Source organism: Suncus etruscus, chromosome 6, assembly GCF_024139225.1.
Source record: "Suncus etruscus isolate mSunEtr1 chromosome 6, mSunEtr1.pri.cur, whole genome shotgun sequence".
In the NCBI taxonomy this organism is placed as follows: domain Eukaryota; kingdom Metazoa; phylum Chordata; class Mammalia; order Eulipotyphla; family Soricidae; genus Suncus; species Suncus etruscus.
Window position 1 is genome coordinate 3,654,617 of NC_064853.1, and position 24,289 is coordinate 3,678,905.

General features: G+C 51.9%; 3 protein-coding genes and 1 non-coding gene across 8 annotated transcripts in view; 3 read left to right on the forward strand and 1 right to left on the reverse strand.

The window, feature by feature from the left end:
- The window catches only part of THAP3 (THAP domain containing 3), a 432,757-nt gene that overhangs the window by 371,970 nt on the left and 36,498 nt on the right, over positions 1-24,289 (forward strand). The gene's annotated exons all lie outside the window — the stretch shown is intronic.
- ERRFI1 (ERBB receptor feedback inhibitor 1) overlaps positions 1-24,289 on the reverse strand; it is a 731,587-nt gene that overhangs the window by 343,581 nt on the left and 363,717 nt on the right. The window lies entirely within an intron of this gene.
- CAMTA1 (calmodulin binding transcription activator 1) overlaps positions 1-24,289 on the forward strand; it is a 552,305-nt gene that overhangs the window by 272,138 nt on the left and 255,878 nt on the right. For all 5 annotated transcript variants that reach the window (XM_049775266.1, XM_049775269.1, XM_049775270.1 and 2 more), the window contains one exon: positions 16,000-16,135. In XM_049775266.1, the coding sequence (XP_049631223.1) occupies positions 16,000-16,135 (136 nt within the window). The remainder of the gene's footprint in view (positions 1-15,999; positions 16,136-24,289) is intronic.
- On the forward strand, positions 12,108-12,272 carry LOC126012737 (U1 spliceosomal RNA). The gene has a single exon (XR_007497144.1). It is a non-coding gene; the product is annotated as a U1 spliceosomal RNA (small nuclear RNA).

Consider the following 24,289-nt stretch of genomic DNA (forward strand, 5'->3'; position numbering starts at 1 on the left):
AGCACACTCCTTTCTTTGTAGCCTGAGAGCACACACTTTGCCGTGCCTTCCTTCCTCCTGGGGGTGCAGGCACCTCCATAGTGGGCCCCGTCTGGCCTCATTTGGCAAGATGGGGGGCTCTAGAGTGGCTGGAACCCAGGTTACTCTTCCAGTTCAGGCAGATGCCTGTTTTTTAGTGCTTTGGGGGAGATTTCTGCAGGCTGCTGGAATTCATCCTTCCTTCCATCCATCCATCCATGTGTCCATCTATCCGTCCTCCCACCATCCATCCATCCAACCATTCTTGTACTTCTATCTGGGTGAATGAATGGATGTTTGGGTGGATGGGAGGATGAATGCAGGTGGGTAGGTGGGTGGATGGATGGATGGATATAAAGATGGATGGATGGAAGGATGAGTTTCTTGCATGGGTACAGACTCAGACCCAGGAAGTCAGGGGACACTGCCTGGTACCATGATGGTGGTCAAGCTTCTCCCCATTCCTTCCTGGAAAAAGATAATGACTTGGCCAGGGTGTCACGCCCAACAAGGCTCCAAACCTTCTCCAAAGGGGTCATGTGGGAACCAGCCGTGGTTCCTTTAAGAATCTGTAGTTTAGGGGCCGGGCGGTGGCGCTGGAGGTAAGGTGCCTGCCTTGCCTGCGCTGGCCTAGGACGGACCGTGGTTCGATCCCCCGGCATCCCATATGGTCCCCCAAGCCAGGAGCGACTTCTGAGCGCATAGCCAGGAGTAACCCCTGAGCGTCACCGGGTGTGGCCCAAAAAAACCAAAAAAAAAAAATAAATAAAAAAAAAAAAGAATCTGTAGTTTAAAAAAAAAAAAAAGAATCTGTAGTTTGAGGGTCTGGAATGATAGCACAGTGGGGAGGGTGCTAGTCTTGCACACAGGTATGATCCCCAGCATCCCATAAAACCCCGAACCTGCCAGGAGTGATTTATGAGTGAAGAGCCGGGAGTGACTCCTGAGCACTGCAGGGTGTGGCCTCAAAATAAACAAACCAACAAAAAATGAATCTGTAGTTTGAGATGGGACAGAAGGGATGACATTTGCCTTGCATGCAGCCAATCTGGGTTCGATCCTCCGCATCCCATAGGTCCCCTGGAGTGATCCTTGAGTGCAGAGCTAGGAATAGCCCTGAGCACAACCAGGTGTGAACCCCTAAAAAAAAGCTGTACTTACAGGGGTTGGGGTCATAGCATAATGGAGAGGGCAATTGCCTTGCACACAGCCCACCTGGGTTCAATCCTCAGCATCCCATAAAACCCCTGAGCCTGCAGGAGTGACCCCTGAGTGCAGGGCCAGGAGTATCCCCAGGAGTGGTCCCAAATCGAAACCCAAAGAATTTGTAGTTTGGGCAGTGGGAAGATTCAAGGACACCCCTTCCCTGTCTGTGATTCCATGGCCAAGTGGCAAAGCAGCCCTTGTGAGTGGGTCAGACAGTGCAGTTTCATGAAAGCTCCAGGTATCAGGGTAGGGTTAGGTGTGGAGCCCCCCAAGGACTCCCACACTGCTCCCCAGCCACACTCAGAAAGGCCCTTCAGGGCTCGGGTGCCTGTGGGTTTGACATCAACCGACCAAATGTGCCTCGAGGGAAGAGGGCAGTGGGGACCACGGTGTAGGTCCCCTCTTCCCCATCCTTCTGTGCCACCCCATCCTGCCCTTTGGGGGTGCAGCCCCCATAATGCCTCCAGTGAAAGGTCTCCCCACCAGTCCCGCCTGTGATCCACCTCCAGCTCTCCCCTTGACGCCTGTGTACATGTTAGGGGACCCTTTCCTCCTCGGAGATGGTGGGGTGTACTGAGGGGTATCCTCTGAGAACATGCTTGGTCCTGAAACTATCAACTCCATAGAACCCCTGGGCAAAGAACAGAGCCTGGGTGAACTGACTCTCCCCCAACTTTCACCAACCCCCTCTGGCTCCCCGGGACAGAGGACAGGAAGAGGGACCCTCTCATACTGCATTAACCCCCAGGAGCTTTCCATACCCAGAAACATAGAGTTGCCCCATATTCCCTGTATTTTGCCGCCAGAGTGGGGGTTCACTTAGGGGTAGAGGAAATGCCCCCAACACAGCCAGCCCTGCAGAAGGCTGACCCACACCCCATCCTCAGGGGTCCATTGGACTCTGGGGAAGTGGGTCTGTCTATCCAGTGACTTGGGAGGTAGCCTTAGATTTAGGGGGGGTCCCCCACCTCAGTGAGGGTATGGAGAGACAGTGAGGGGTTCAGTTCTCTCAGGCTCTCTCAGCCTGTCCTACCTTTGTACCATCTGGGGTCCTGAGCACTGTGAAGGTGAGGGACCCCGGAGTGGGAATGAAAAGTGTGAGGGGAGGGGGGGGGCGGGGGTAACCCAGCCTTCACCCCGCCTCCACCTGCCTCAGCCCCCAGTTTCCCCGCACTCAGCCGTCACCTCCGATGAAATGATGCGCCTGACATTTACCAAATTTTTATGTGACAATTTCGAGGGCCCAGCTGCATGAGCTGCCTTATTAATATTGCGGTAACGCGATTAGGGGCGTCCCGGCCTGGGGCGGGTGGCCGTTGATTTATGAGACTGGAGAAGGGTGATGCCCCATGCATCCCCTCCAAAAACCTTCACACTGTGCCTGACAACTGGGGGATGGACCTTCCTGAAGCCCCCCACCCTGGAAGCAGCTGCCCCTTCTCTCCGCCCTCACACTCTGGCACTGTGTCTGCGTTCGGCAGGGGAGAGGGGACAGTGTGGGCCCAGGGGGAGTCAGCAGGAAGCGTGGGGATCTGGCATCCCATCTTCTATGTCCCTGTCCCCTGAGAGCCCTGAGGCTCAGGCTGGAAGACCCCTTCTCTTTCTTTATTCCCTCCACCGGGGTCTGCGAACTCACCCCTGCACCCCTCCCATCTCAGTGCACATGGCTGGTCTGAGGTTTTAGGTGACCCCTGCACATTACCCCTGTTCTCAACCCTGTTTAAACCCCATCAGAGATTCAGGGGCACCTGCAATGGCTTCCACACCCCCTTTGCCTGTAAAAGAACCCCTGGCTCCTTCCTGCCTTCTGGAGGAGGGTCTGGAAATGACTGGAAAAGAAAGGAGATGGAGGTACCCTAAGAATCTAGTTCCCTAAAATCCCAAATCCCCAAGATTCAAATTCCCTAAGACCCAAATTCTCTAAAACTCAAATTCCATAAACCCCAAATTTCCCAAGATCCAAGTTTCTTGTCAGAATCAAGTTTCTTTAACAAGCACATTCCAGAGCAATGCAGTGCTGGAAGGGCGTTTGGCCACATGCAGCCAACCTGGTTCAGTTCCCGTCATCCATTCGGTCTCCTAAGCCCCGCCAGGAGTGATTCCTGAGCACAGAGCCAAGAGTAACCCCCGAGCACGTTCAGGTATGGCCCAATCCTTGCAAAAAATAAGGTTCCTCAAAATCCAAGTTCCCCAAGAACCTCGTTCCCCAAAACCCTCATCAGGTCGAAGCACATCCCTTTCCTCTGAGGCGCACAAGAGGGGGAGAGGGGGAACCGCCCACACCCTCCCACCAAGGCAGGAGCCAAAATCTCTGTCTCACCACTCCCCCAGTACAGGGCAACTAAAGGCTGGCTGGAACCTGCTGGCCTGGGCACCCTGCAGGCGCATTTCCAAGTCCGGCCACTGCCCCGGGCACCCCTGCAGTCAGGTGGACAGGTGGAAGATACCAAAGAGATTTCCAGGGAGCATGGGAGCTTCCTGTCTGCTCTCCTGCTGGAGCAAATTGTGCATGGACCTAAAATACAAGACAACGAAACAAAATAAAACAAAACGGTTTTATCTAAGTGTCGAGGGGCTCCTTTGGGGGCTGGCCCTGAAAGTGACCTCCCTCTGCCCTTCTCTGCCTATTTATCTTCTTTTAGTTGTTGTTTTTATTGGGGTGGCACACCCAGCGGCGCTCAGGGTTACTCCTGACTCTGCGTTCAGAAATCGCTCCTGGCTCAGGGGACCATATGGGATGCCGGGGATCGAACCCGCATCTGTCTTGGGTCAACACATGCAAGGCAAATGCCCTATCACTGTGCTACCATGCAACCCCTATTTATCTTCTAATAGTCATGGAATCTGGGTGGGGAGGAAGAGGAGAAGGAGGAAAAGGGAGGAGGGAGAAGAAGAGGAGGAGGAAGAGGAGATGGAAGAGGAAGAAGTGACCATTAAGAGTATCTTTGATTTGAGGAAGTTTCCATCAGCTTCGCTTCCTTTATCATCTTGAAAGTAAACCTTGTTCCCCTCCCCCAGACTGAAGGTGGCCCTCATCTTCTGGAGAAAAGCTGATTCCAGCTAGGAAGTGGGGACAGGCACACACACAACCTTTAGGGTGATAGGCGTCGTCTGGCAGTTGAAAGTGGGGGACAGAAGTGCCAGATTCTTTGTCTGGGGTCCCTACCGGTGCAGAGGACATGTGTCTGCCTCTCCCTCTGATGGTCAGATTCCTCGACCCGCCCAGCACCGCACCCCACAGACACCGCACTTCCCTTCGAGGAGCCGACCCGCCATCTCCTGCAGATTCACAGGGTTATTCCTGTGAATATGTGCGTCCTGCAATCTAAGAGAGCAGCCGGGAAAGTCAAGCCTGGGGGCGCCAGTGGGACAGCAGGAAACTCTTGCTGCACCCTTGGTCTCTTCCTTTCCCTCCTCGATCTCCTGGGCCCCAGAGGCTATGTCCTGCACCCCCAAGTCCCAGCGCCTCTGCTCGTTGTAGGAGATGCTGGTGGAGATCATCGAGGGTCAGAGGACAGTTTGGGGTGCAGAGAAATCACCCTAGCAGCGCCCCGCTGTGCCCAGGGCCATTTCCTGTATGCTTAGCTCACCCTTGCCTTGCAGCTCTGCCCGGGTCCTAGAGTCTAGCAGGCAACACCAGAACCAAGGCAGCCCTGGCTAGTAGCCAGCAGGCACCCAATAACTCGGAACCATACTCAGCCTCCGATTTTTTGGGGGGGGGGTCACATCCGGTGGCACTCAGGAATTACTCCTGGCTCCTGGCAGGCTCTGGGGACCATATAGGACGCCGGGATTCGAACCACTGTCCTGCATGGAAGGCAAACGCTCTACCTCCATGCTATTTCTCAGACCCTCGGCCTCTGATTTCTGGACATTGGAGAGCTCCTACCCCCCCCCTTTCTGTGTCCAGGAGATGAGAGTACACCCCCCCCACATTACAGTGTTTGCACCAACCACACCCAACGCTTGCAGCTGGATAGAGCCACCAGATTCTGGGCCCCGCCATCCCCTACATCCCAGGCACATCACTGCACCCCGAGGCTCGCCAGGGAATCGGGGCTCTGTAAATCCCCCTCACCATTTGTTCCTGCTCAGATTTTCAATTTGCCCTGGTTCTAATGAAAAGAAAGCGGGGCTCAGACCTCTCGAGAAGGAGCTAATCGAATCAAGCCAATTGCTGTTACCTTCTCGTCGTCCTGACGATTCGATGGCTCCAGCTGGAATTGATTAGGGAAAGCAATTGGTTTTCCAGCCTGGCCGAGCCCGGCCCTTGCTTCCAGATCCTTCCACAGACAGAACCCAGAGGAAACGCTAAGTGGGAAGATAGTTCAGGGGGATCTTCTGGGGTGCCTTGGCTTGGGGAGGGTGCTCCTTGGTGTCCCAGGGGGCCAGTCATGCACTCACCCTCAAGCCAATCTGGCTGCAAGTATGAGAGAGAGAAATGCAGGGACTGTTCCCTACTGCCTAGTCAGAATGGAGAATTATCAGGAAGGTGAAGGGGTGCTGAGGCGGCACCCCCAGGCTGGCAGACATTTGGAATGATAGTATAGTGGTTGGGAGCTAGCTTAATCTTTACCTGCTGTGTGACTTAGAGCAAGTAAACTGTAGTCTCTGGGCCCAGTCCTTGAGGACAGAGTATAGGGTGGGAGTAGGGGGAATGAGAAGGGGTGCTGGGTGCGGCCTCACGTGTGTCCTGGGTCTTTCAGCGCGATGGCAGCTCTGGTGACTGTGGTTGCATTTGCTCTGGTCATTTTGTGTGGCTGTTACATGAACCTGGGTGCAGGCGAGCCCAGAGGGCAGAGCCGCTGTGTAGACGGGCCTGCTGTTTTCTGGTGCCTGCAGGAATGAGCCTAGTGGGTTCTGTCTGCACCTGGGATGGGGTGACTTGGGGCTCAGGGGTTTGAAGTTTAGCAGAGGACTGTCCTCCACTAGCTGGGTTTATGGGACTTAGGACAGTGGAAAAGGGGGTTTGCTGGGTGTGGGATGTCAGAGGAGGGGCAGTTTCAAAGCTATCTGGTTTATTCTGGAATCCAACATTCCCCTATTCTCAAAGGGAAGGACACCCCACTCTGCTCTCCAAGAGAGGGACAAACCTGGACAATGTGTAGCCAAGGTGAATGGACAGGCCCAGATCTGGCCACGCTGTCCTGCTCTCTGGAGGCCAGACAGGGAGGTCAACCAACCCCTGCACCTGAGGTCTCTAGCTCACGCATCAGAGTTTTGTACCCCTGTGCAGGGAATGGCTCATGCTGGTCAGGGACCCAGAAATATTTGGTTTGGGCAGGAAAGGGAAGAGCCGAAGTCAAGCACCTGATTAGTGTGGGTACACATGTGGCAGACTGAGGTGGACACAGGGCCCAGAGCAGTGTCTGGAGGTGCCTTTGGGGACTCAGCTCAGTCTTGGTCGGAATATTAGTTACCCCATAACTCTTGTTTGCTAACACATGCCCAACCACTCACACATCCAGCTATTCAAATACCCAATAATCTACACACCCAACTACTTGCATGTCCAACCACTCATGTGAACCAATGTTCACACACCCAACCACTATACATCCAACTTTTCACACACCCAACCACTCACATATCCAATCTTTCACACATCCAGCTGTGCACACCCAACAGCACACATACTCAACTGCTCACATGTACAACCACTCACGCTCCCAACCACTGAAACACCCACCCAGTCACTCACACATACACAACTGTTCGCACACCCAACCACGAACACACCAACCCACACACCCAACTGTTCACATATACCAAACCACTCACTCACACCCAACCACTTATGCCCACGCAGCCCCTTTTGTTTCCACTTAGGTAGCCTCTTCTCAGCACTTCTTCTGAACACTGAGATATGTCAGGAGCTTGAGTGCCTGGAGGGCTTTGGAGTCAGACACGGGGTGGGTCCTAGCTGTCCCCCATCACCATATCCTCATTTCCTAAGCCCTCCTGACATTGCCATCACTCGTCATGAGGAGCGTGCAGTCCTCAGCAGGTAGCTTCCCAAGCCCCTTCCATCCAAGGCAACAGAGAGGGTAAGTACTTTTCCCAAAGTCTCACAGCCTGGAAGGAAATGGGTTGTGATTTAACCTGTTTAGTCTTCAAGTCCAAATTCCCCCTTCAGTGCGCATCTTACTTCTCTCCCTGTTTCTTCGCTCACCTGTTTCTACTGTCTCCCCTCACATCTTTCTAACTAAATTTCAATGAAAGCAATCTTGCTTCTCACATATAAAATTCAAATGCATCCTGGCATTCAACTCCCAAACCCAGGGCCATCTTCCCCTCACCACCTTCTTACGGAAGGTTTCAAACATCTCCAGAGTAAACAGACTTCACTCCCCAGCAGGTACCTCCGCCCACTCTCCCTTCTGACTGATCTGAAGCCAGCCTCGTCCCCACGCATCCCCCATCCCTGTCACCCCACACACCCATCCTTTGGAAGATGATATGAGACACCTTGTCAAGTCACTGGGAAATAGCTCAGTGTGGATTTCTAAATTGTCTTTGAAAAGTGAAAGACTTTCGTGCCCCGGCAGTGGCTCTGAAACCTCAGCGGTGACCTTGAATAGGATTAAACATGCAGCGTCATTCCGTGCCCTGGCTCTTTGCCCAGCGTCCTGTGCCCGGCTCGGTGGCCCAGCCTGGGTCACCTGCTACAGTTGGTGGCCTTGTCTCGTGGTCTCTTGTAAATGACGCTGTTGAAGTTGGATCCCAAAAATGTTGAACTTACTGGTGAGGTCAGATCCCAGTCGAGCAGAGTGATCACAAAGAAACATCCTTCAGCCTCTTTGGAAGAGCAGGTCCATTTTTGTAGGTGGGGAAGGGATATTTATATTAGGGGAAGGTAAGGTGGGACTCTGTGCCAGCCAGTTGAATAAGGTGTGAGAGGTGACAAAAGGGTGTGTGCTTCTAGGTTTAGGAAAGACAGAATAAAGGGATGAGGGAAAGCAAAGTGTGTGCTCTGAGTGTTAAAACAGGGTGTGTGCTTAAGGTGATTAGCTACAGTCTCTCACACATGTGTCTCCACCCTCAGTACAGTCTCTCTGACTCTCCCATGCATGGAGCCCATCAAAGATTTGAGGTCCTTGAGGGACCCGAGGTGCCCTTTGCCTTGTGACTCTGTGGGACTTCTCAGGGATAGTTAGACTGGGTGCTATGAATAAGGTCAAGTGTTCCCCCTTTCCTAATGGGTACTGGGAGAGGCAATGGAAAACATTCTTTACTCAGGGGACAAACTGTGTCTGGTGTCTGGTTGTTTCTTCTCTGTCACACTGGTTACCACAGACAAAGGTTCATTCGTGGGAAAGGGAAATATGAAAACCATTTCATTCTCCTCATTGGCAAGGCAGCTTTTTAGTAATTCCTTCTTTTGCTCTTTAATAACTCAAAGAAGAAGTACACTGAAAAAGTTGGGGAAATGCCTGATTCTTACATTCTCTCTTTGTTGTATTAAATATTTTATTAGGAGAAATACGCTGGAAAAATTGGTGAATGCTTGCATCTTACTTCCTCTCTTTATTTTATTAAATATTTTATTAAGAAACTTGTTTTTATTTTTTTGAAGCCACACAACCCCCAGTAGTGCTGAGGGCTTGCTTATTCATGGCTCTGTGCTCAAGGATCACTCGCTTCTGGCGGTGCTAGGGGGCCACATGCAATGATGGGGATACAGTCTTGGTCAGCCATATGCAAGACAAGTCACTTGTGTTGTTATCTCTCTGGGCTCCTCATCTTTGTTTTAAAAATACTGCAATAGAGAGGGTCTGGAGGGATAGGACAGTGGCTAAGGCACTTGCCTGGCATGTGGCAAACCTGGGTTCAATCCTGGCATCCCATATGGGTTGGTCCCTGAGCCCAACTAAGAGCGAGTCTGAGAGCAGGGCCAGCAGTAAGCCACTCTGGTCACCACTGGTTGTCCCCTGACCCCCCCCCAAAAAAAGAAAAAAAATATTTTTAGATTCTCCAACTAGCTTTTTGTTGCTTTGGGGATCATGATGAATTCATCCAAACAAGCATCTTTACCCTGTCTTTATTGATGTTCTCATGGTCCCTTTCATTGTAAATGGGGTCACTTCAAGGACACTCATGAAGGGTTGCTTTACGCACAAGTAATTATAACCTGTCTTTGCTATAGTTCATCTATGTGCAGTGTGAACAGGAATGTTTCTGGAACGAGGACCAAGAGGAGCCATTTATTCTCCCCACTTTTCTTCAGTTTTGTGCTGGAGACCCTGACTCTTGTCCTCCAGTAAATATTACCCCAACATGTCTGGCACTGACCTATGCAATAAGGCAAGGTGAAGAAATGGAAGGAGGTTGTGGGTGGGGGGGGGAAGAAATGGAAGGAATTCCAAATAGAAAAGAGGGGGTGAAACTGTCTTCATTCATAGATTACTTGGTGTATATATAGAACGTCTTAAAGAATCTGAGAAAAAAAAGAATCACCAGGGGGCCAGAGTGATAGCACAGCAGTAGGGCATTTGTCTTGCATGTGGCCAACCCAAGACGGACTCTGGTTTGATCCCCAATGTCCCATATGGTCCTCCGAGCCTGCCAGGAGCGACTTCTAAGTGCAGAGGCTAGAGTAACCCCTGAGTGCCGCCATGTGTGCCCCCCCAAAAAAAAACAAAAACAAAAGATAAAATAAAATCAGAATGAATCACTAGGGGCTGGAATGATAGTACAGTGGGTAGGGCGCTTGCCATGCATGTGGCCAACTTCGCTTCAATTTTCAATCTCTGTCATCCCAGAGGATACCCTGCGCACCTCCAGGAGTGATGCCTGAATGCAGAGCCAGGAATGACCCCAGAACATTGCCAGGTGTGGCCCAAAACACCAAAGTGGGGAAAGACAATCACTGGAACTAGTAAATGAGGTTAGCAAGGTTGAAGATACAAGATCAATATACAGAATTCATTCGTGTTTCTATTGAATGGAGATGAATTATCCAAAAAAGGGAAATTAAGACACCTTCATTTACAACAGCATCCACAAGAATAATACACTCAGGATAAATTTAATCCTCAGAGTGAAAAACCGAACCTCAGCATCTTAGAGAAAGGACGGATTTATGTAAATGAAGTAGCGGCCGATGGTCTGTGATGCGAGGCCAAGTGAGCAGCAGAATTAAGAGTGTTGATAGCAAATTCTTTCTGAGTTGTTTCGAGACTCCAAACAGTCCCAGAAAAAAAAATCCCAGCAGGCTTTTGGTTGTTGTTGAGAAATTGTCAGCTGAAACCTAAAATTTTATTGCAAATACAAAGAACCTAAAATAACCAAAGCAGTTTTGAAAAATAATAGTGAATTGGAAGCGGCCCCAGACTACAACTCCTGGTTTCAATTTTGACTCTAAAGCTACAACAGTCAAGAGCGGACAGTGTTGACATCAAGACAGAACACGAGGCGGAGGAGGAAGTCCAGAAACCAAGCCTGATATTGTTGATTTATTGACAGCAAAAGGGCAAAAGCGGTGCAGGAGGAGAAAGGATGGATAGTCTTAAGAATCAGAAAAGAAAAACATGGCAGGAAGCTTGCCACAAGGGTGGGTGGGGGGAATAGAAGGGACCCTCAGGACAATGAGAGTTGGGAATCATCCCTCTGGACAAGAACTGGGTGCTGAAAGGAGGGAAAAGTGATAGGCAGGTTACCCCTTCAGTAACAACATTGCAAATCAGAGTCTAAAAGGCAGAATAAGAGTGAGAGAAAGAGGAGAGAGATAAAGAAAGAGAAAGAGGAGAGCAGGAAAGATAGCATGGAGGTGGACCATTTGCCTTGCATGCAAAAGGACGGTGGTTTGAATCCTGGCATCCCATATGGTCCCCCCGAGCCTGCCAGGAGCGATTTCTGAGCATAGAGCCAGGAGTAACCCCTGAGTGCTGCCGAGTGTGACCCAAAAACCAAAAAAAAAAAAAAAAAGAGAGAGAGAGAGAGAGAAAAGAAAAATGTTTGCCATAAAGGTAGGCTAGGGGAGGGTGATGGGAATTGGGAAGAAAACTGTCCATTGTTGGCAGGAAACGAACATCAGTAAAGGGACAGGTATTGGGACATTGTATGACTGAACTCGACCATCCACAATGTTGTAATCACATATCTCATGGTGATTCAAAGAAAAACAGATAGTGCAGGCTTGGGGTCATGTGTCTGATCCCTACAGACCCTTACCTCACACCACACATAGTATATCGTAGACCTTCATGTCAAAGCCAACAGGATACTGTCAGAGAAGATTCTTGTGACCTCAGGAAAGAATAAAATCCTTGGAGATGGTGCTAAAAGCACAATTCGGAAAACATGGATCAACTGGACTTTACTAATCTCGTTTTTGTGATTCTTTAAAAGACACCATCAAGAAAGAGACCAGCTGTAGCCTTCGAGAGAACATTTGCAAATCTTATACAAATCCATAATAAAGACTGTCTCCAGAGCCTATATAAAGAACTCTTAGAGAGAGAGAGAGAAGGAAGTGTCAGCCATAGAGGCAGGCTGGTAGGTGGAGGAATGGGAGGGCATCTAGGGACATCGAGGCAGTAAATGTACACTGGTGAAGGGATGGGTGTTGGAACATTGGCTGAAACTCAACTATCAACAACTGTTTAACTCTGTATCTTGTGGTGATTTTAAAAAGGAACTTTTAGGGGCCAGAGTGATAGCAGAGCACTAGGGTGTTTGCCTTGCACACTGCTGACCTAGGATGGAACTGGGTTTGATTCCTGGCATCCCATATGGTCCCCTGAGTCTGCTAGGAGTGATTTCTGAGCACAGAGCCAGTAATAACTTCTGAGCACCACCAGGTGTGCCCCAAAAACCAATTTAAAAAAAGAACTTTAAAAAATTAAAGAAGACAAATAACACTATTAAAAATGGGCAAAAGAATACTTACCTGTCAGATCATAATACCATGATCACAAAGGTGGTTTTCCCAGGGTGAGTATTACCCATTGCAATCCAGATGTGCTAACCTCTGCAATTTCCCCAAATGTGGGAAACTCAACTGCATAATTTGTGGTATTGGGGGACTGTGTTTGCGCTCTCCCCTTAAAAAAGTGGGCAAAAGGGACCAAAGGGATATACAGCTTGTCTTGCATACCCTTACCTGGGTTCAGTCTCCGACATCCCAAATGGTCTTCTGAGTCTACCAGGAGTGATTCCTGAGTGCAGAGCCAAGAATTTCTGGGGTTTGGTCCCCCCACAAAAATGGGCAAAGGAGTTAGACAGTTCACCAGAGAAACTCTACAGATAGCTAATAAAGAGATGAAATGATTCTTTCCATCATTAGTCACTAGGGAAAGGCCAGGCTCGCTATAACTCAGAGACAACTTGAACCATCCAGAGAGTGCCTCATGCATTTCCAATGAGGGGCTGAAACAGTGCTCGCTGAGGAAATGGGCTGGTATGTGTCTAGGCCTGTCTCTCACCTATTGCTATTGCATCAGGAATGTGGTTTAGTGAATTTTCCACTTGGAGGGTGTGGAGAAATTTGTGTATCTGTTGGGTTCATGACTTTCTTGCATGAAATCTCTGAGATTTAAACCTTAGAACTTTATGTCACACTAGTGAGAGATTGAGGCTAATCCTGTCTTCCACGCCTCCACATTTGTCCCAGGATCACTGATGCCAGTTCGGTCCCTCCACTGGAGTTGAGTTGCCCACTGCGCTGTATACAGACCCACCTTTGTAAGGGGAGCTCAGGGGATTTTCTTCTCTGCTCCCTGAGGTCATAGCTTTCCCCATGCCCCTTACTCTTGGAAACATGGTGGCTTTGTAGAAGATGGTATTGGCTGGTCAGGCCCGCCCTATGCTCGGTTCACTGATTACATCCCTGAATCTTGCCTTTGCTTCTTGGCTTTTCTCATTTGCAGCATTTATTTCTGTGGCTCTTTTTTATTTCCATCCTGGCCAGGAGCTCGTTTGGTCCTGCTGACTTGTAGTTTCTCAGTTGCGAAGGTAACTGACCTCAGCCCTTCGGTCAGCAGGAAGTGGAAGCTGACTCTTGTGGGCTCCTGGGTTTCTTGCAGCTGTCCTGGGGTCTCTCATTTCTCCCTGGAGTCTTCCCCAATGGTCACCTCTTCAGCCTCTCCCCAAGGACATTCCAGGAATGATCATATGGGGGGGTCCAAAAAACCTCAACACAGGTGTGTGAAAGTTGCCCAGCTTTCCACCATGTCACCCACCACAGAACCGGCTCTAAGACTGGTGGTCTCGTCGGCTGTCAGTTCCCAGCTAGTGACACAGGGCTTAACCTAAATGACTCCATTTGAAGCCTGCTGCCTCATTCCCTTCACAAGACCAGGCATGGACATGGTCTTGGGCATGGAGATGGATGGAGATGTCATGGATGTGATCCTATCTGTGGATGTGGTCATAGTGTGGGGTTAGATGTGGATTTGGTCACGGGCGTGGTCAGAGCTATGGATGCGGTCACAGATATGGTCATAGGCATGGATGCTGTCATGGATGTGGTCTTAGATATGGACATCATCATGGATGTGGTCTAAAGACATGGCCATGGACATAGTTTTAGTCATGGATGTGGTCATGGACATACATGGTCATGGATGTAGTTGTGGTCACTGACCATAGTGGCAGATGTGCCAGCTGTCTTGCTTGTGGACCTGGACATGAATACTGGGAGTTGGTGGCATTACCCCTACACATATGTTATAGACACCCTCACCCCTTTCCTCATTGCGCCCCATCTCCCGTGTTTCTCAGGCTGCCCCAGAAGGTCCATGGGCCCCCCAATCCCATGCCAGCTGGACCTGCTCTGACGTTTCCCTGCAGTGCTGCACACAGACCCCTTCCTCCCATGGCAGCCCAGGGGTACTTGTGATGGTGTGGGGATCCTACTTACTGCTGGCTGGGTCCCCTCTGGAGGGCCACTCCTCACTCAGCAGAGCAGAGACCAATCTGAATGCGATCTGAGTGGGGTGGACACAATTAGGCTGCTCATTAGTGCCAATGAAGGTGGCAGTTCCATTCATTAGGGCCATTAAACTGGACGCTCGGGTCCCCTGTGATCTTATTTCCTGCTTAGAGGGGGCGGGCAGATTCTTGGAATATGGAGCGAGGATCCCTGAAGAAGGTTCTATTGGGGGTGCAGTTGGATTCTGTGGTCAATGGGGTCTTGGGGAGACTCCAGTCATGAGGGGGCCAGTCGGTCTGAGGTCCCTGAGCACCTGCTTTGATCAGAGGAGGAGCAAGGGCGCCCCCTCTTGTCCAGTTTCTAGAGCCCATGGGAGCCAGTTGAGCACCGGGGAGGGGTCCCCACCACTCCTATGGGGTCCTTGTTTCTCTCAGACAGGTACATCTCCCTCCTCAGAGGTGTCTCATTCCTTGAGCACCAGCCTCCCAGTCAGGGGTCTCCCAGTCTGGAGGTCAGGCTGGTGTGGGCAGAGGTAGGTGTGGGTGCCATACCCCACCTCCTGATCATTGAGAAAGAGGGCCATGTGGGAAGGCAAAGCCAGCCAGGTGACAGGAGGCAGGGCTGCAGGTGACAGACAGCAGTGGGACTGGCCCCACAGGTGACACTTTGTCACAGCCCCACAGGAGACATGTTGTGACAGGCCGCACAGGTGACAGTGCTGTGACAGGTGTGACACTGTCTGGGATGGATTTAGTCAGCCAAAACTGTGGGGAAACCTGCCTGACATGAGGCATTTGCTTGTGAACCGTGGAGTCTTGGGGGGAGCCACATGGCTGGTCTATAAGTTATGGGGGTGGGGAGAGAGAGAAGGGGGGGGCGGGCCAGCTCACCCCAGATTTCAAGTCAAGTGTGGTGGGAGTTTCTGCCTGCCTCCTCCCTCCCTCTCTCTCTCTGAGCCTGGCACTGCCAAGTGTGCTGGCAACAGTGGGGAGAGAAGATAGAGGCCCATATGAGTCTCCCCAGTTGCAGCTTTTGAGGGGAGCCTTGCTGGAATGTTGCAGGGGGCTTTCAGTTGGCATCTGCCCATCCCACTAAAGCTGCCCCTGATGCTTCCATAGCTGCTCTCCAGATGCCCCTGCTGCCAGCAGGCATCGAATTCTTCCCTCTCTTCTAAGGGATTCAAACCCCAGTGCCCTCAAGACCACGTATAACTGTGTCCCCTGCTCTCTGCACTGAGGCCTGGCTGCCGGTGGGGAGAATTGGGGTTCTTTGCTGTTTGGCCTCTCAGATGATAGGGGTCAGGATCTGGATCATGGAGCCCCCTCTTGGAGCCCTCGCACCTGGAGGGGGGCATGTGGGCAGGCACTGGGCATTCAGCCAGCTAGAGGGGGGTCGTGACACCACCTGATAGCAGGCGTTGTGTCCGGAACATCTGGCCTCATAGCCAGCCCTGCCTATCTGGGCTTTTCTCTTAACACAGTCACCTTGTGCCAACGGGTCCTTTTTTATTTCTTCTTTATTCGAAGTCTCCTCTTCCTACTGAAGAGCAACCCAGACCCCCACCCATCCAGCTGGGCTCTGTGCCCGCCTGCCCCAGCTTTTCCTCCTCCCTCCCCCCCATGTTGTATTTCCTGATCAGATGGTGGAGATTACTTGGTTTTTTTTTTTTTTCTCCAAACCTCTCATTGACACACTTAATTCATTAGGTCCCAAATCCGCAGGCAGATCTTAGCCGGCCCGTAAAACCCGGAGAATTCAGAGCACCGCCATAAAAGGTGAAAAATGGTGCCGGCACAAATGCGGAATATTGCTTTCCCCATAGAGACGCAGGCCGGCTGCCGCGTTCATAAATTTCCCCTCCGTTGGGCCCTCTTGGTAACTTAACCCTGTGTCGCTTACAGCCCCCAGAATGGATCCATGATCCTCTACAACAGGAAGAAGGTCAAATACCGCAAGGATGGTTACTGCTGGAAGAAGAGGAAAGACGGCAAGACCACCCGAGAAGACCACATGAAGCTCAAGGTCCAGGGAGTGGAGGTAACGAGCGGCCAGATGAGGCGCCCTTGGCCGGGTGTCCCCCCAACTCACAAGTGCTGTCGGCCAGGTCGAAAGCATGAGGCTGACAAGAGCCGGTGGTAGGCCCCCCTGGCCCTGTCTTCCCTGAAACCCAATTCAACCCAAACAGAAACCGAGATGTTTTCCAGATGTGTTGGCAGTTGGAAGGGGACGCCTGGGTCCCCAGGATTATATTTCCATGGATCTTGGGGTACACTGAGAGATACCATGGGAGAATGAGCAAAAAGGAGGAGGTGTTCATCTCGGTGGAGATAGGGGGTCCTCCATCCCTTAATGTCAATCTGCCCTTTTCCTTCTCCCTCCCCCGGGGGACCAAGGAGAGGAGACGCTGCTATTAGGGGGATGCTTGGTGGTTGCTGTACTTTGGGGTGTGTTGGAGAATCTTGTGCATCTTTTGCCCATGGGGCTGGGGAAGTCGGGGTGCAAGTGTTGTGGTCCCGCTAGCTCTCAAGCAGGGAAGTCATGGAGACACACACCCCAATTTTCTCTTTCACTCTGGGGACTGGGCTGTGTTGACACAAAGATAGAGGTTGAGACTGAATTGGGGTATGTAGACAACATTGTACCCATTTTGGGGTGCATAAACAGCACCTTGCTTCTGCACATCGTGTGGAGCTGGGGGTCGGGCCTCTGCTGCCAGGAGGGATCTTGGGGTCCCTCGGTTCACTTGAGCTCAGAGGCTGCCTCTGCCTGCCTCTTTGGATCATTCTGTGTATGTGAATCCCATGATTTTAGGCTATTAAAGGTGGTGTTGAAGGTTTCTCCCGCTACCCCACAGAGCACATCACTGTCCAATTATGCTATGGTGGTTTATTTAACCCCTAACAAGGGGGCTTTATGATGATGGACAAAGGGAAGTTCCTCAGGCACCCTGGTCTCTGCATATCTTCCGGGTCAGGGGTCACTGCAGCACAGTCTTACCAGGAGGCATGAGACACCTCCCTCCCCTTCCAGTTTTCGTGTCTAACTCAGGGACTGTGAACCAGGATGGGGCTGTGGAGGTGAGAATTGGGAGAATGGGGGCATGATGAAGGGGTGAGGGGGCTCACATTAGGATGGGCAGGGCTTCGGGCAGGGCCTCACTCCACTGAGGGCCCCTCCAGGGGAGACTACATCAGTGGGAATTCCTGGAATAGGGACCCAGAGGTGGGGCCAGGAGCACAACAGCATTCTCTGCCCCAGGGCTGGACACTGGCCTTGCTTCTGGCAATGCTTTTGTGCATTTGGACCCTTTCCATTTTCTTGTGTTTTTTGTTTGTTTGTTTGTTTTTGTTTTTGTTTTTTTGTTGTTAGTTTGTTTTGGGTCACGCCCGGCAGTGCTCAGAGGTTACTTCTGGCTCCACACTCAGAAATCGCTCCTGGCAGGCTCGGAGGACCATATGGGATGCTGGGATTCGAACCAATGACCTTCTACATGAAAGGCAAACACCCTACCTCCATGCTATCTCTCTGGCCCTGCCCTTTCCATTTTCATGTGGCTAGTGGTATTTGTGATGCCAGGATGTGTGACTAAGTGTGGCTCAGCACCAGCCATGACCAGGATACCCCAGAATACCCTGAAAAACCCCAGAACACCCCAGAACCTTCTGGGACCCCCCCAAAACACCCTGTTATGCTAGGACCCCCAGGGGCACCCAGAATATTCCCAGGACACCTCAGGATGCCCTGGAAAACTCCAGAACACTCCAGGACCACCCTGGAACACACCAGGACACCCTGAGACACCCCAAGATACCCCAGGACACCCCATTTGCACACATGAGGCAGCTGCGAGCCTCTGGCCAGGTCATAGGCCTTATTGGGGTCACCAGGAGCAGAGCCGGGAGATGGAGCATGGTGGGAGATCAGGAAGGGAGTCACCACTATGGCAACTTTGGCACCGGACCAGCCCCCCTCCCCAGTGAGCTAAGGGGCAGCCAGAATCTAAGCAGTGCCCCCCACCTGCCTCGTGGCCAGTGTCCTTCCCTGCAACAGTCCTGCGTGCACAGAACTCACTCGGTGGCGTTCCTGGCCGGGAGGGGGAGTGGGTTGGGTGGTCGACGCTTCCAGAAGGAAGAGCTTCGGGCCTCGCTTGCCGCCCGCACTTCCGTCCTGCCTCTGGACCGAGCGAGCCTTGTTAGAAATGATGTTCTTTATGTGGACGCTTAGGCCACATATTAAAAGAGGAGACAACAAACAGGCCCTGTTGGGAACAGGAATGATATTGTCGTTAGCGCATTAGCAGCTAACCGGGCATGAAATAGCAGCCAGCCCCGTGGCAAACCCCACCACACACTGCCCCCCCACCCAAACTAATGGCCCCTCACTTGGGGGGATGGAGGAGACAGTGGGGCCAGGCCCAGGCACGCAGGAGCCCCCACGGCATCTGCTGGGAACAGGGAGATGGAGAGACTGGAGGATGTGAGGGAGTGAGGGCCTATACCCCACAACCACACCAGGGGTGATGTGTGTTACTAGCCCTCCCAGATGAGTCGTTATCTCTGACTGGTCTGATGGCCTGCCCAGTGCAGGCTTCCAGAATATTCTCTGAGGGAGAACAGTGAGCACATCTAGCTCCTGTGGGGCCTAAAGGAGCCAGACCCATTTTCTGCACATGTGTGTGTGTCAGAACCAAGCTGCCAGAAATGACCCCGTGAGGGGTCTTGAAGGCAAAACTTGACAAAATAGTTCAGTTTTTTTTTTAATAGAGAAGCCCAGGGGCCTGTGACACACGCCTAAGCCAGGAGAGAGAAAAAGAGGAAGCATGAGATGGTTTTGGGGCCAAGGTGAGGTCAGACTGAGGGCCAGGTAAAAGGAGCAGGTATAGGATGTAAAGCAAAAGGATACAGCCAGGAGTGAAGTGATAGCACAGTGAGTGATAGGGCGTTTGCTTGCATGTGGCTGACACAGGATGGACCGGGGTTCAATCCCCGGTATTTCGTATGGTTCCTCAAGCTTGCCAGGAGTGATTTCTGAGCACAGAGTCAGGAGTAACCCCTGAATGCTGCTAGGTGTGGCCCAACCCCCCCAAAAAAGGAAGGAAGGAAGGAAGGAAGGAAGGAAGGAAGGAAGGAAGGAAGGAAGGAAGGAAGGAAGGCAGTCAAAGGTAACCAAAGGTCTTCCAAATCAGGGAAAAAAGCCACAACACAGGGGTAGAAACAGTTCAATTTGGTGAATTGCTACCCCAATTGCCTCTTCCAGTTGCCAACACCTCTCTCTCCTGATTCTTTTGGGGGGCTTTGGGGAAACATTATAGGCCCAGCCACCAATCAAAATTAAAGGTCTTCCTTAAAGGGGTGGACCCCTTTTATGGCGGATGCTGTTCTGCTGTTGGGGTAATATTTAATATAGGACAAAACAAGTATATGCACACATGTATGTGCACACACATACAAACATGCATGTTCCCATTCAGCAAGGTATGCAGTACATACGTGTTTGCCCATCTGAACACAGCACACACACACACATTCACACACTGAGCCCATACCCTGCCATTGTCTGCCTTCCGGGTCACATTAGAACAGCCCCACTACCACCACACTATGTGGTCCCGAATGCCTGAACCTCACATGTCCCAGAGCCCTGTCACCCCTATTACCTGGCAACTCGGTCTGACCTTCAGAGCAACAGTTCACGAGCAGGGAGGCGGTGATGTGGGGACCTAGGCGTGAAGACTCAAGAAAGGGGCTTTGGTCTCTGTTCAGACCCGGGATGGGTGCAGAAAAGGCCACAGCAGAAGCAGCTAAGTTAGGAAGCAGCAATGCTAGCTGGAGCTGAGAGCTGCTAGGCCCAAGCTCCTGAGGGCAGTGTGGGCCTGCTGCAGAGTTAGGGTGCAGGCTCTGTGCTGGTGTCCTCCTGCCCACAGCCACCCTTTAGCACCGCTGAGCTGGGAAGATCGGGAAGGAAGTATGCCATGTGGCCAGTTATGTGCTATTTGCTCTTTCAATGGGAGCAAGCCTTTTCCGGTCAGGCCCCCACTGTGGTAGGCTAAACCTCGGGATCCAGTCCCCCATTCTGAGCCTTGTTTTGTTCTCCCTAACAGCCCCCAAATTTGGTGCAGGGGATACTGAGATGGGGGACAACACAGGTGGGGAATTTGGTCACTTCAGCGACATGGGTCAGCCCCACCCAGAAGCAAACCCCCCCCACCATGAGACAGAGCCCAGCATCCCCCAGCCCTGAATTGAGAATAATCTGCCCACCCCAGTAGCCAGGAAGCATTTGACACCCTTTTTGCAACCCTGTTTTTGCAACCCTGTGCCCTCAGGAGGAGGCTAGAGACAAGAGCCGTGTTCACTGGGGGTGAAGCAGCTCCAGCTCTCCCATCCCATCACCCCTTGGTGCTATCTTCCACCTCCCTCATTTTGGGGGGAACGGACCTCAGAGGTCATGGATGATGGAATCTCCTATTAGGGTTTCTGGGGTCCTGGCTTGGGGTTGAGGATGAGCGTAAAGGAAACTCACAGGCCCACTTGTCTCTGCCCACTTCCTGCTGTCCATCAGGAGGCTTGGGGGAGACTGGGTATGGGAGGATGGGGGCCTCACTGCTCCTGGGAGATGGGGAGCGGGGCCATGGGGTACTGGACGGGTAGACCAGCCTCTTGGGGCTACAGGGTGGGAGGGAGAGATGGAGAGGCAAAGGGTGATGATACTTGTACCAGTGTTGGGATTTCAGCTACAGGCACCCCCATTTGCCCTCCTATGGGGCCCATTTTCCTGGTGAGATGCAAGGGACCCCACTTCCTGGACACAACATGGAATTTAGTATCATTTTAAATCTCAAAGGTTACATAACCTGCAGGGACTTTCCAGGGTAGCAAGTTTCCAGCCCCTGCTATGTGGGTTTTATTTTTCTCATATTTCTTCTTTGCTGTTTTGGGGGACAGGAAGGGGGGTTTCCAAGTGGCTCAGGAGGGCCCACCAGCAATTCTTGGCCAACTAGCCTGGTTCAATATCAGGCAGGTTCAGTGCCCCTCAGTCCCTGTGGAGCTGGGTATCCCTGGAACACTGTAGTGGTTCCACACACTCCGAGGCTGCACCTAGAGAAGGTCCGGAACCCTGTGGAACCCGGAGTGGGACCGGGTCAGGTTCATGGTAGGTGCACCCCCCAAAGGTCATGCTCTCCCAGAACCCTTATTTTTCATTCCTTAAGAGCCCAAAGGAAATTAATGCCATCAGTTGGCTCAGAACAGCTCCTTGGCCTACCCCAACCAGTATGACCCCGAATTCCCACCATGCTAGAGGTGGCAAAGAAGACAGGATGGCTCTGGAGTGGAGCATGTGCCTTGCATGCTGGGACCCCAAGTTTCATCATTGCCAGGTGTGGTCCCAGTGGACACTGGCAACACTGGGGGCCCTCTGTCCCTCCCCAAGAAATAAATGGATTTTCTGGAACCAAAAGCACTGCCTGTCTGTGTGTAGACAGGCTACATGACTACATGACTCCCCAACATGGCAGACCAGCCCAGTTCCACCACACACACAGAGTGACACTGAGCTGGTTCTGGGGACCACGTGGTCTCTGCAGAGTGGGTTGTGATGTGAATGGGCGGGAACCGGGCACCCCACATTCCACTTATCAGAGTCAGCAGGTGAGGGAGGGCAGCGCTTGTCATGGATGTGGTTTCTGGGTCACAGAGCAGGTGGCAATGGGAGGGATATTGAGGGATCTGGTGGTGGTGGCCCAGGAGCTGGCCCCACAGGACAGGATGCTGAGCTGTGTCCTGAATGGTGACACCAGCAGGTCCTCTTGGTCCCTGCCAGCAGCCAGGTTTCCCTGAAGACTGAATTCCTAGTCTTAGTGGAGGTGTGTCTACTTCTTGGGTCAGGGCATGACACAGTCTGGGGCCATTTTAAGTTTCCTTTTGGGTTCCAAGGGGGCTGCCATGTCTCTCAGCCCCAGGTGTGGCTCTGTGGCACCACTTTGTGGTTCTCTGGTTCTAGTCCATGGCACTGTTCCGTGGCTCCATGATTCCATTCCATGGCACCACCCCATGGTTCCGTGGCTCTATGGTTCTGCGGTTTGACCTCTGTGGTTCTATGGCCTGATTGGAAGGTATCCTTTCCCCCAATGCCCTAAACTTTCTGTTGAGATGTTAATCCCGCCTGGATGTTCAGACCCACCCACACCTGGGATGGGTGGGTGATTTTGAGTAAAGAATAAGAGAGTCTGCCTGGGGGGAGACAGAAGAAAAAGGGGGGAGAGCCAGAGAAGAAGCAGCAAGAGGAAGTTGCTTAGAAAAGGCTTAGCATAGAAGCAATGTGAGGAAATGCACATGGCTGATGGGACCATAGAATAAACTGAGCTGACCCCGATGAATCTTTATCTGACTGTTTGTGAATTAATTTCTCTGAAATCAGGGGCTGGAGCGATAGCACAGTGATAGAGCATTTGCCTTGCAAGCAGCTGGTCCAGAATGGGCCTGGGTTCGATCCCTGGCATTTCATATGGTCCCCGAGCCATGAGCAATTTCTGAGTGTAGAGCCAGGAGTAACCCCTGAGCTTCACTAGCTGTGGCCCCAAAACAAAACGAAAAACTTCTCCTCAATCTTCAGACCTGCAGGCTGAGGGACTAGAGGAGCCAGGCCAAGGGAGGCCTCACCCAACACGTAGACTTTAGACTTTGCATTTTATATTTAATCAACACCTGACTACGGGGTACCACTTCGTGGTTCTGTGGCTCAAGTGTGGCACTGCTCAGCAACTTGGCTTCCAGCTGCTGTCTTGGGGCACAGCCCCTGTCCCCGGCAAGGGCACAGCTGAGCCCTGGTGCTGGCCCGTCTGTAGGCAGTTGAAGCTCCAGAGCTGGGGGAAGATCGTGGTCTCCTTCCTTCAGCGTCTGTGACCCGCAACACTGCTCGGCTGCACCCATGGCCAGTGTGGCTTCGTTCCCTGAACCAGGCCCCGGGATGGGCTCCAAGGCTCTGGGTCCATGTCTCCCATCCCCAAGTGGCAGGAAGGGATGCATTCCCTCTCTGTCTGTCACCAGCCCCACGCAGCCCCATGATGGATGCCGGGGACAGCCGCTCCTCACGGAAGTTAGTCTAAGGGATGGTGACTCTGCCAGGATCAGCTCAAGTTTGTTTTATTAAATAGCCGAGGTGGCGTGCGACAGACCAGGCCCGGGTGTGGCACTGCTTGTGATTCATGGCTGCGATGCAGGGATCGGAAATCAGGGATGCCTTGTGCCATTTCTCGGGGAGGCATAAGGAGCCTCGTTAAGCCTGAAGCAGGCCCCGGAACCTGCCTTCAGGGAGCGCAGAGAGCAATAATTCCTTCCCCGCTCAAGGATCCTCAGAGCTCGCTGACGGAAACATCAATTCTGAGCAAGTGGCGGCCGCCTCAGACCTCTCCTCCGCACACCCAATTTTCTCTGTCTCTGATGTGCTCCGTTTTATGGTTTGGGGGCCATTTTAAAAGCGTTGGGGAAGGTAGACTTTGCAGACACTGGGACCTTTTCTCAGACATTCTGCGACTTTTTTTTAGATGCCCTGTGACCTTTACTCAGAGATGTCACCTCTCCTCAGAGATTCTGTGAGCCTTTCTCAGACACTCTGTGGCCTTTCCTCAGACACTCAGGATCTTTCCTCAGACACTCTGTGACCTCTACTCAGACACTGTGACCTTTCTTCCGACACTTTCTGTGACTTTTTCAGATAATCTGTGATCTTTCCTTAGATGATCTGTTACCTCTCCTCAGACACTCTGTGACCTTTTCTTGGACACTGTGACTTTCCCTCAGTCTGTGACTTCTCCACAGACACTGTGACTTTTCTCAGACGTTCTATGACTTTTCCTCACACACTCTGTGACCTTTCCTCAGACACTCTGTGACTTCTCTTCAGAGACTCTATGACCTCTCCTCAGACACTCTATGACTCCTCTCATTATATTACAGATGGTAAAATACTCCATTTTCTATAGGACATGGTGAGAAACTTAATTGGAACATCCCTCCACTCTGCTGCCTTTCACCCCTACTTTCCTTCATGGAAATCTGGAGAATCTGGGGGCTGCCCACTCCCCACTGCAGGCTTGTGATGACCTTAGCGAGTGAACCACTATTAGGAGCAACAGTGTTTGGGGACCCTTTTAACTTAGGGTGTCCAGCCAGATGATATTTCAGTGTCATC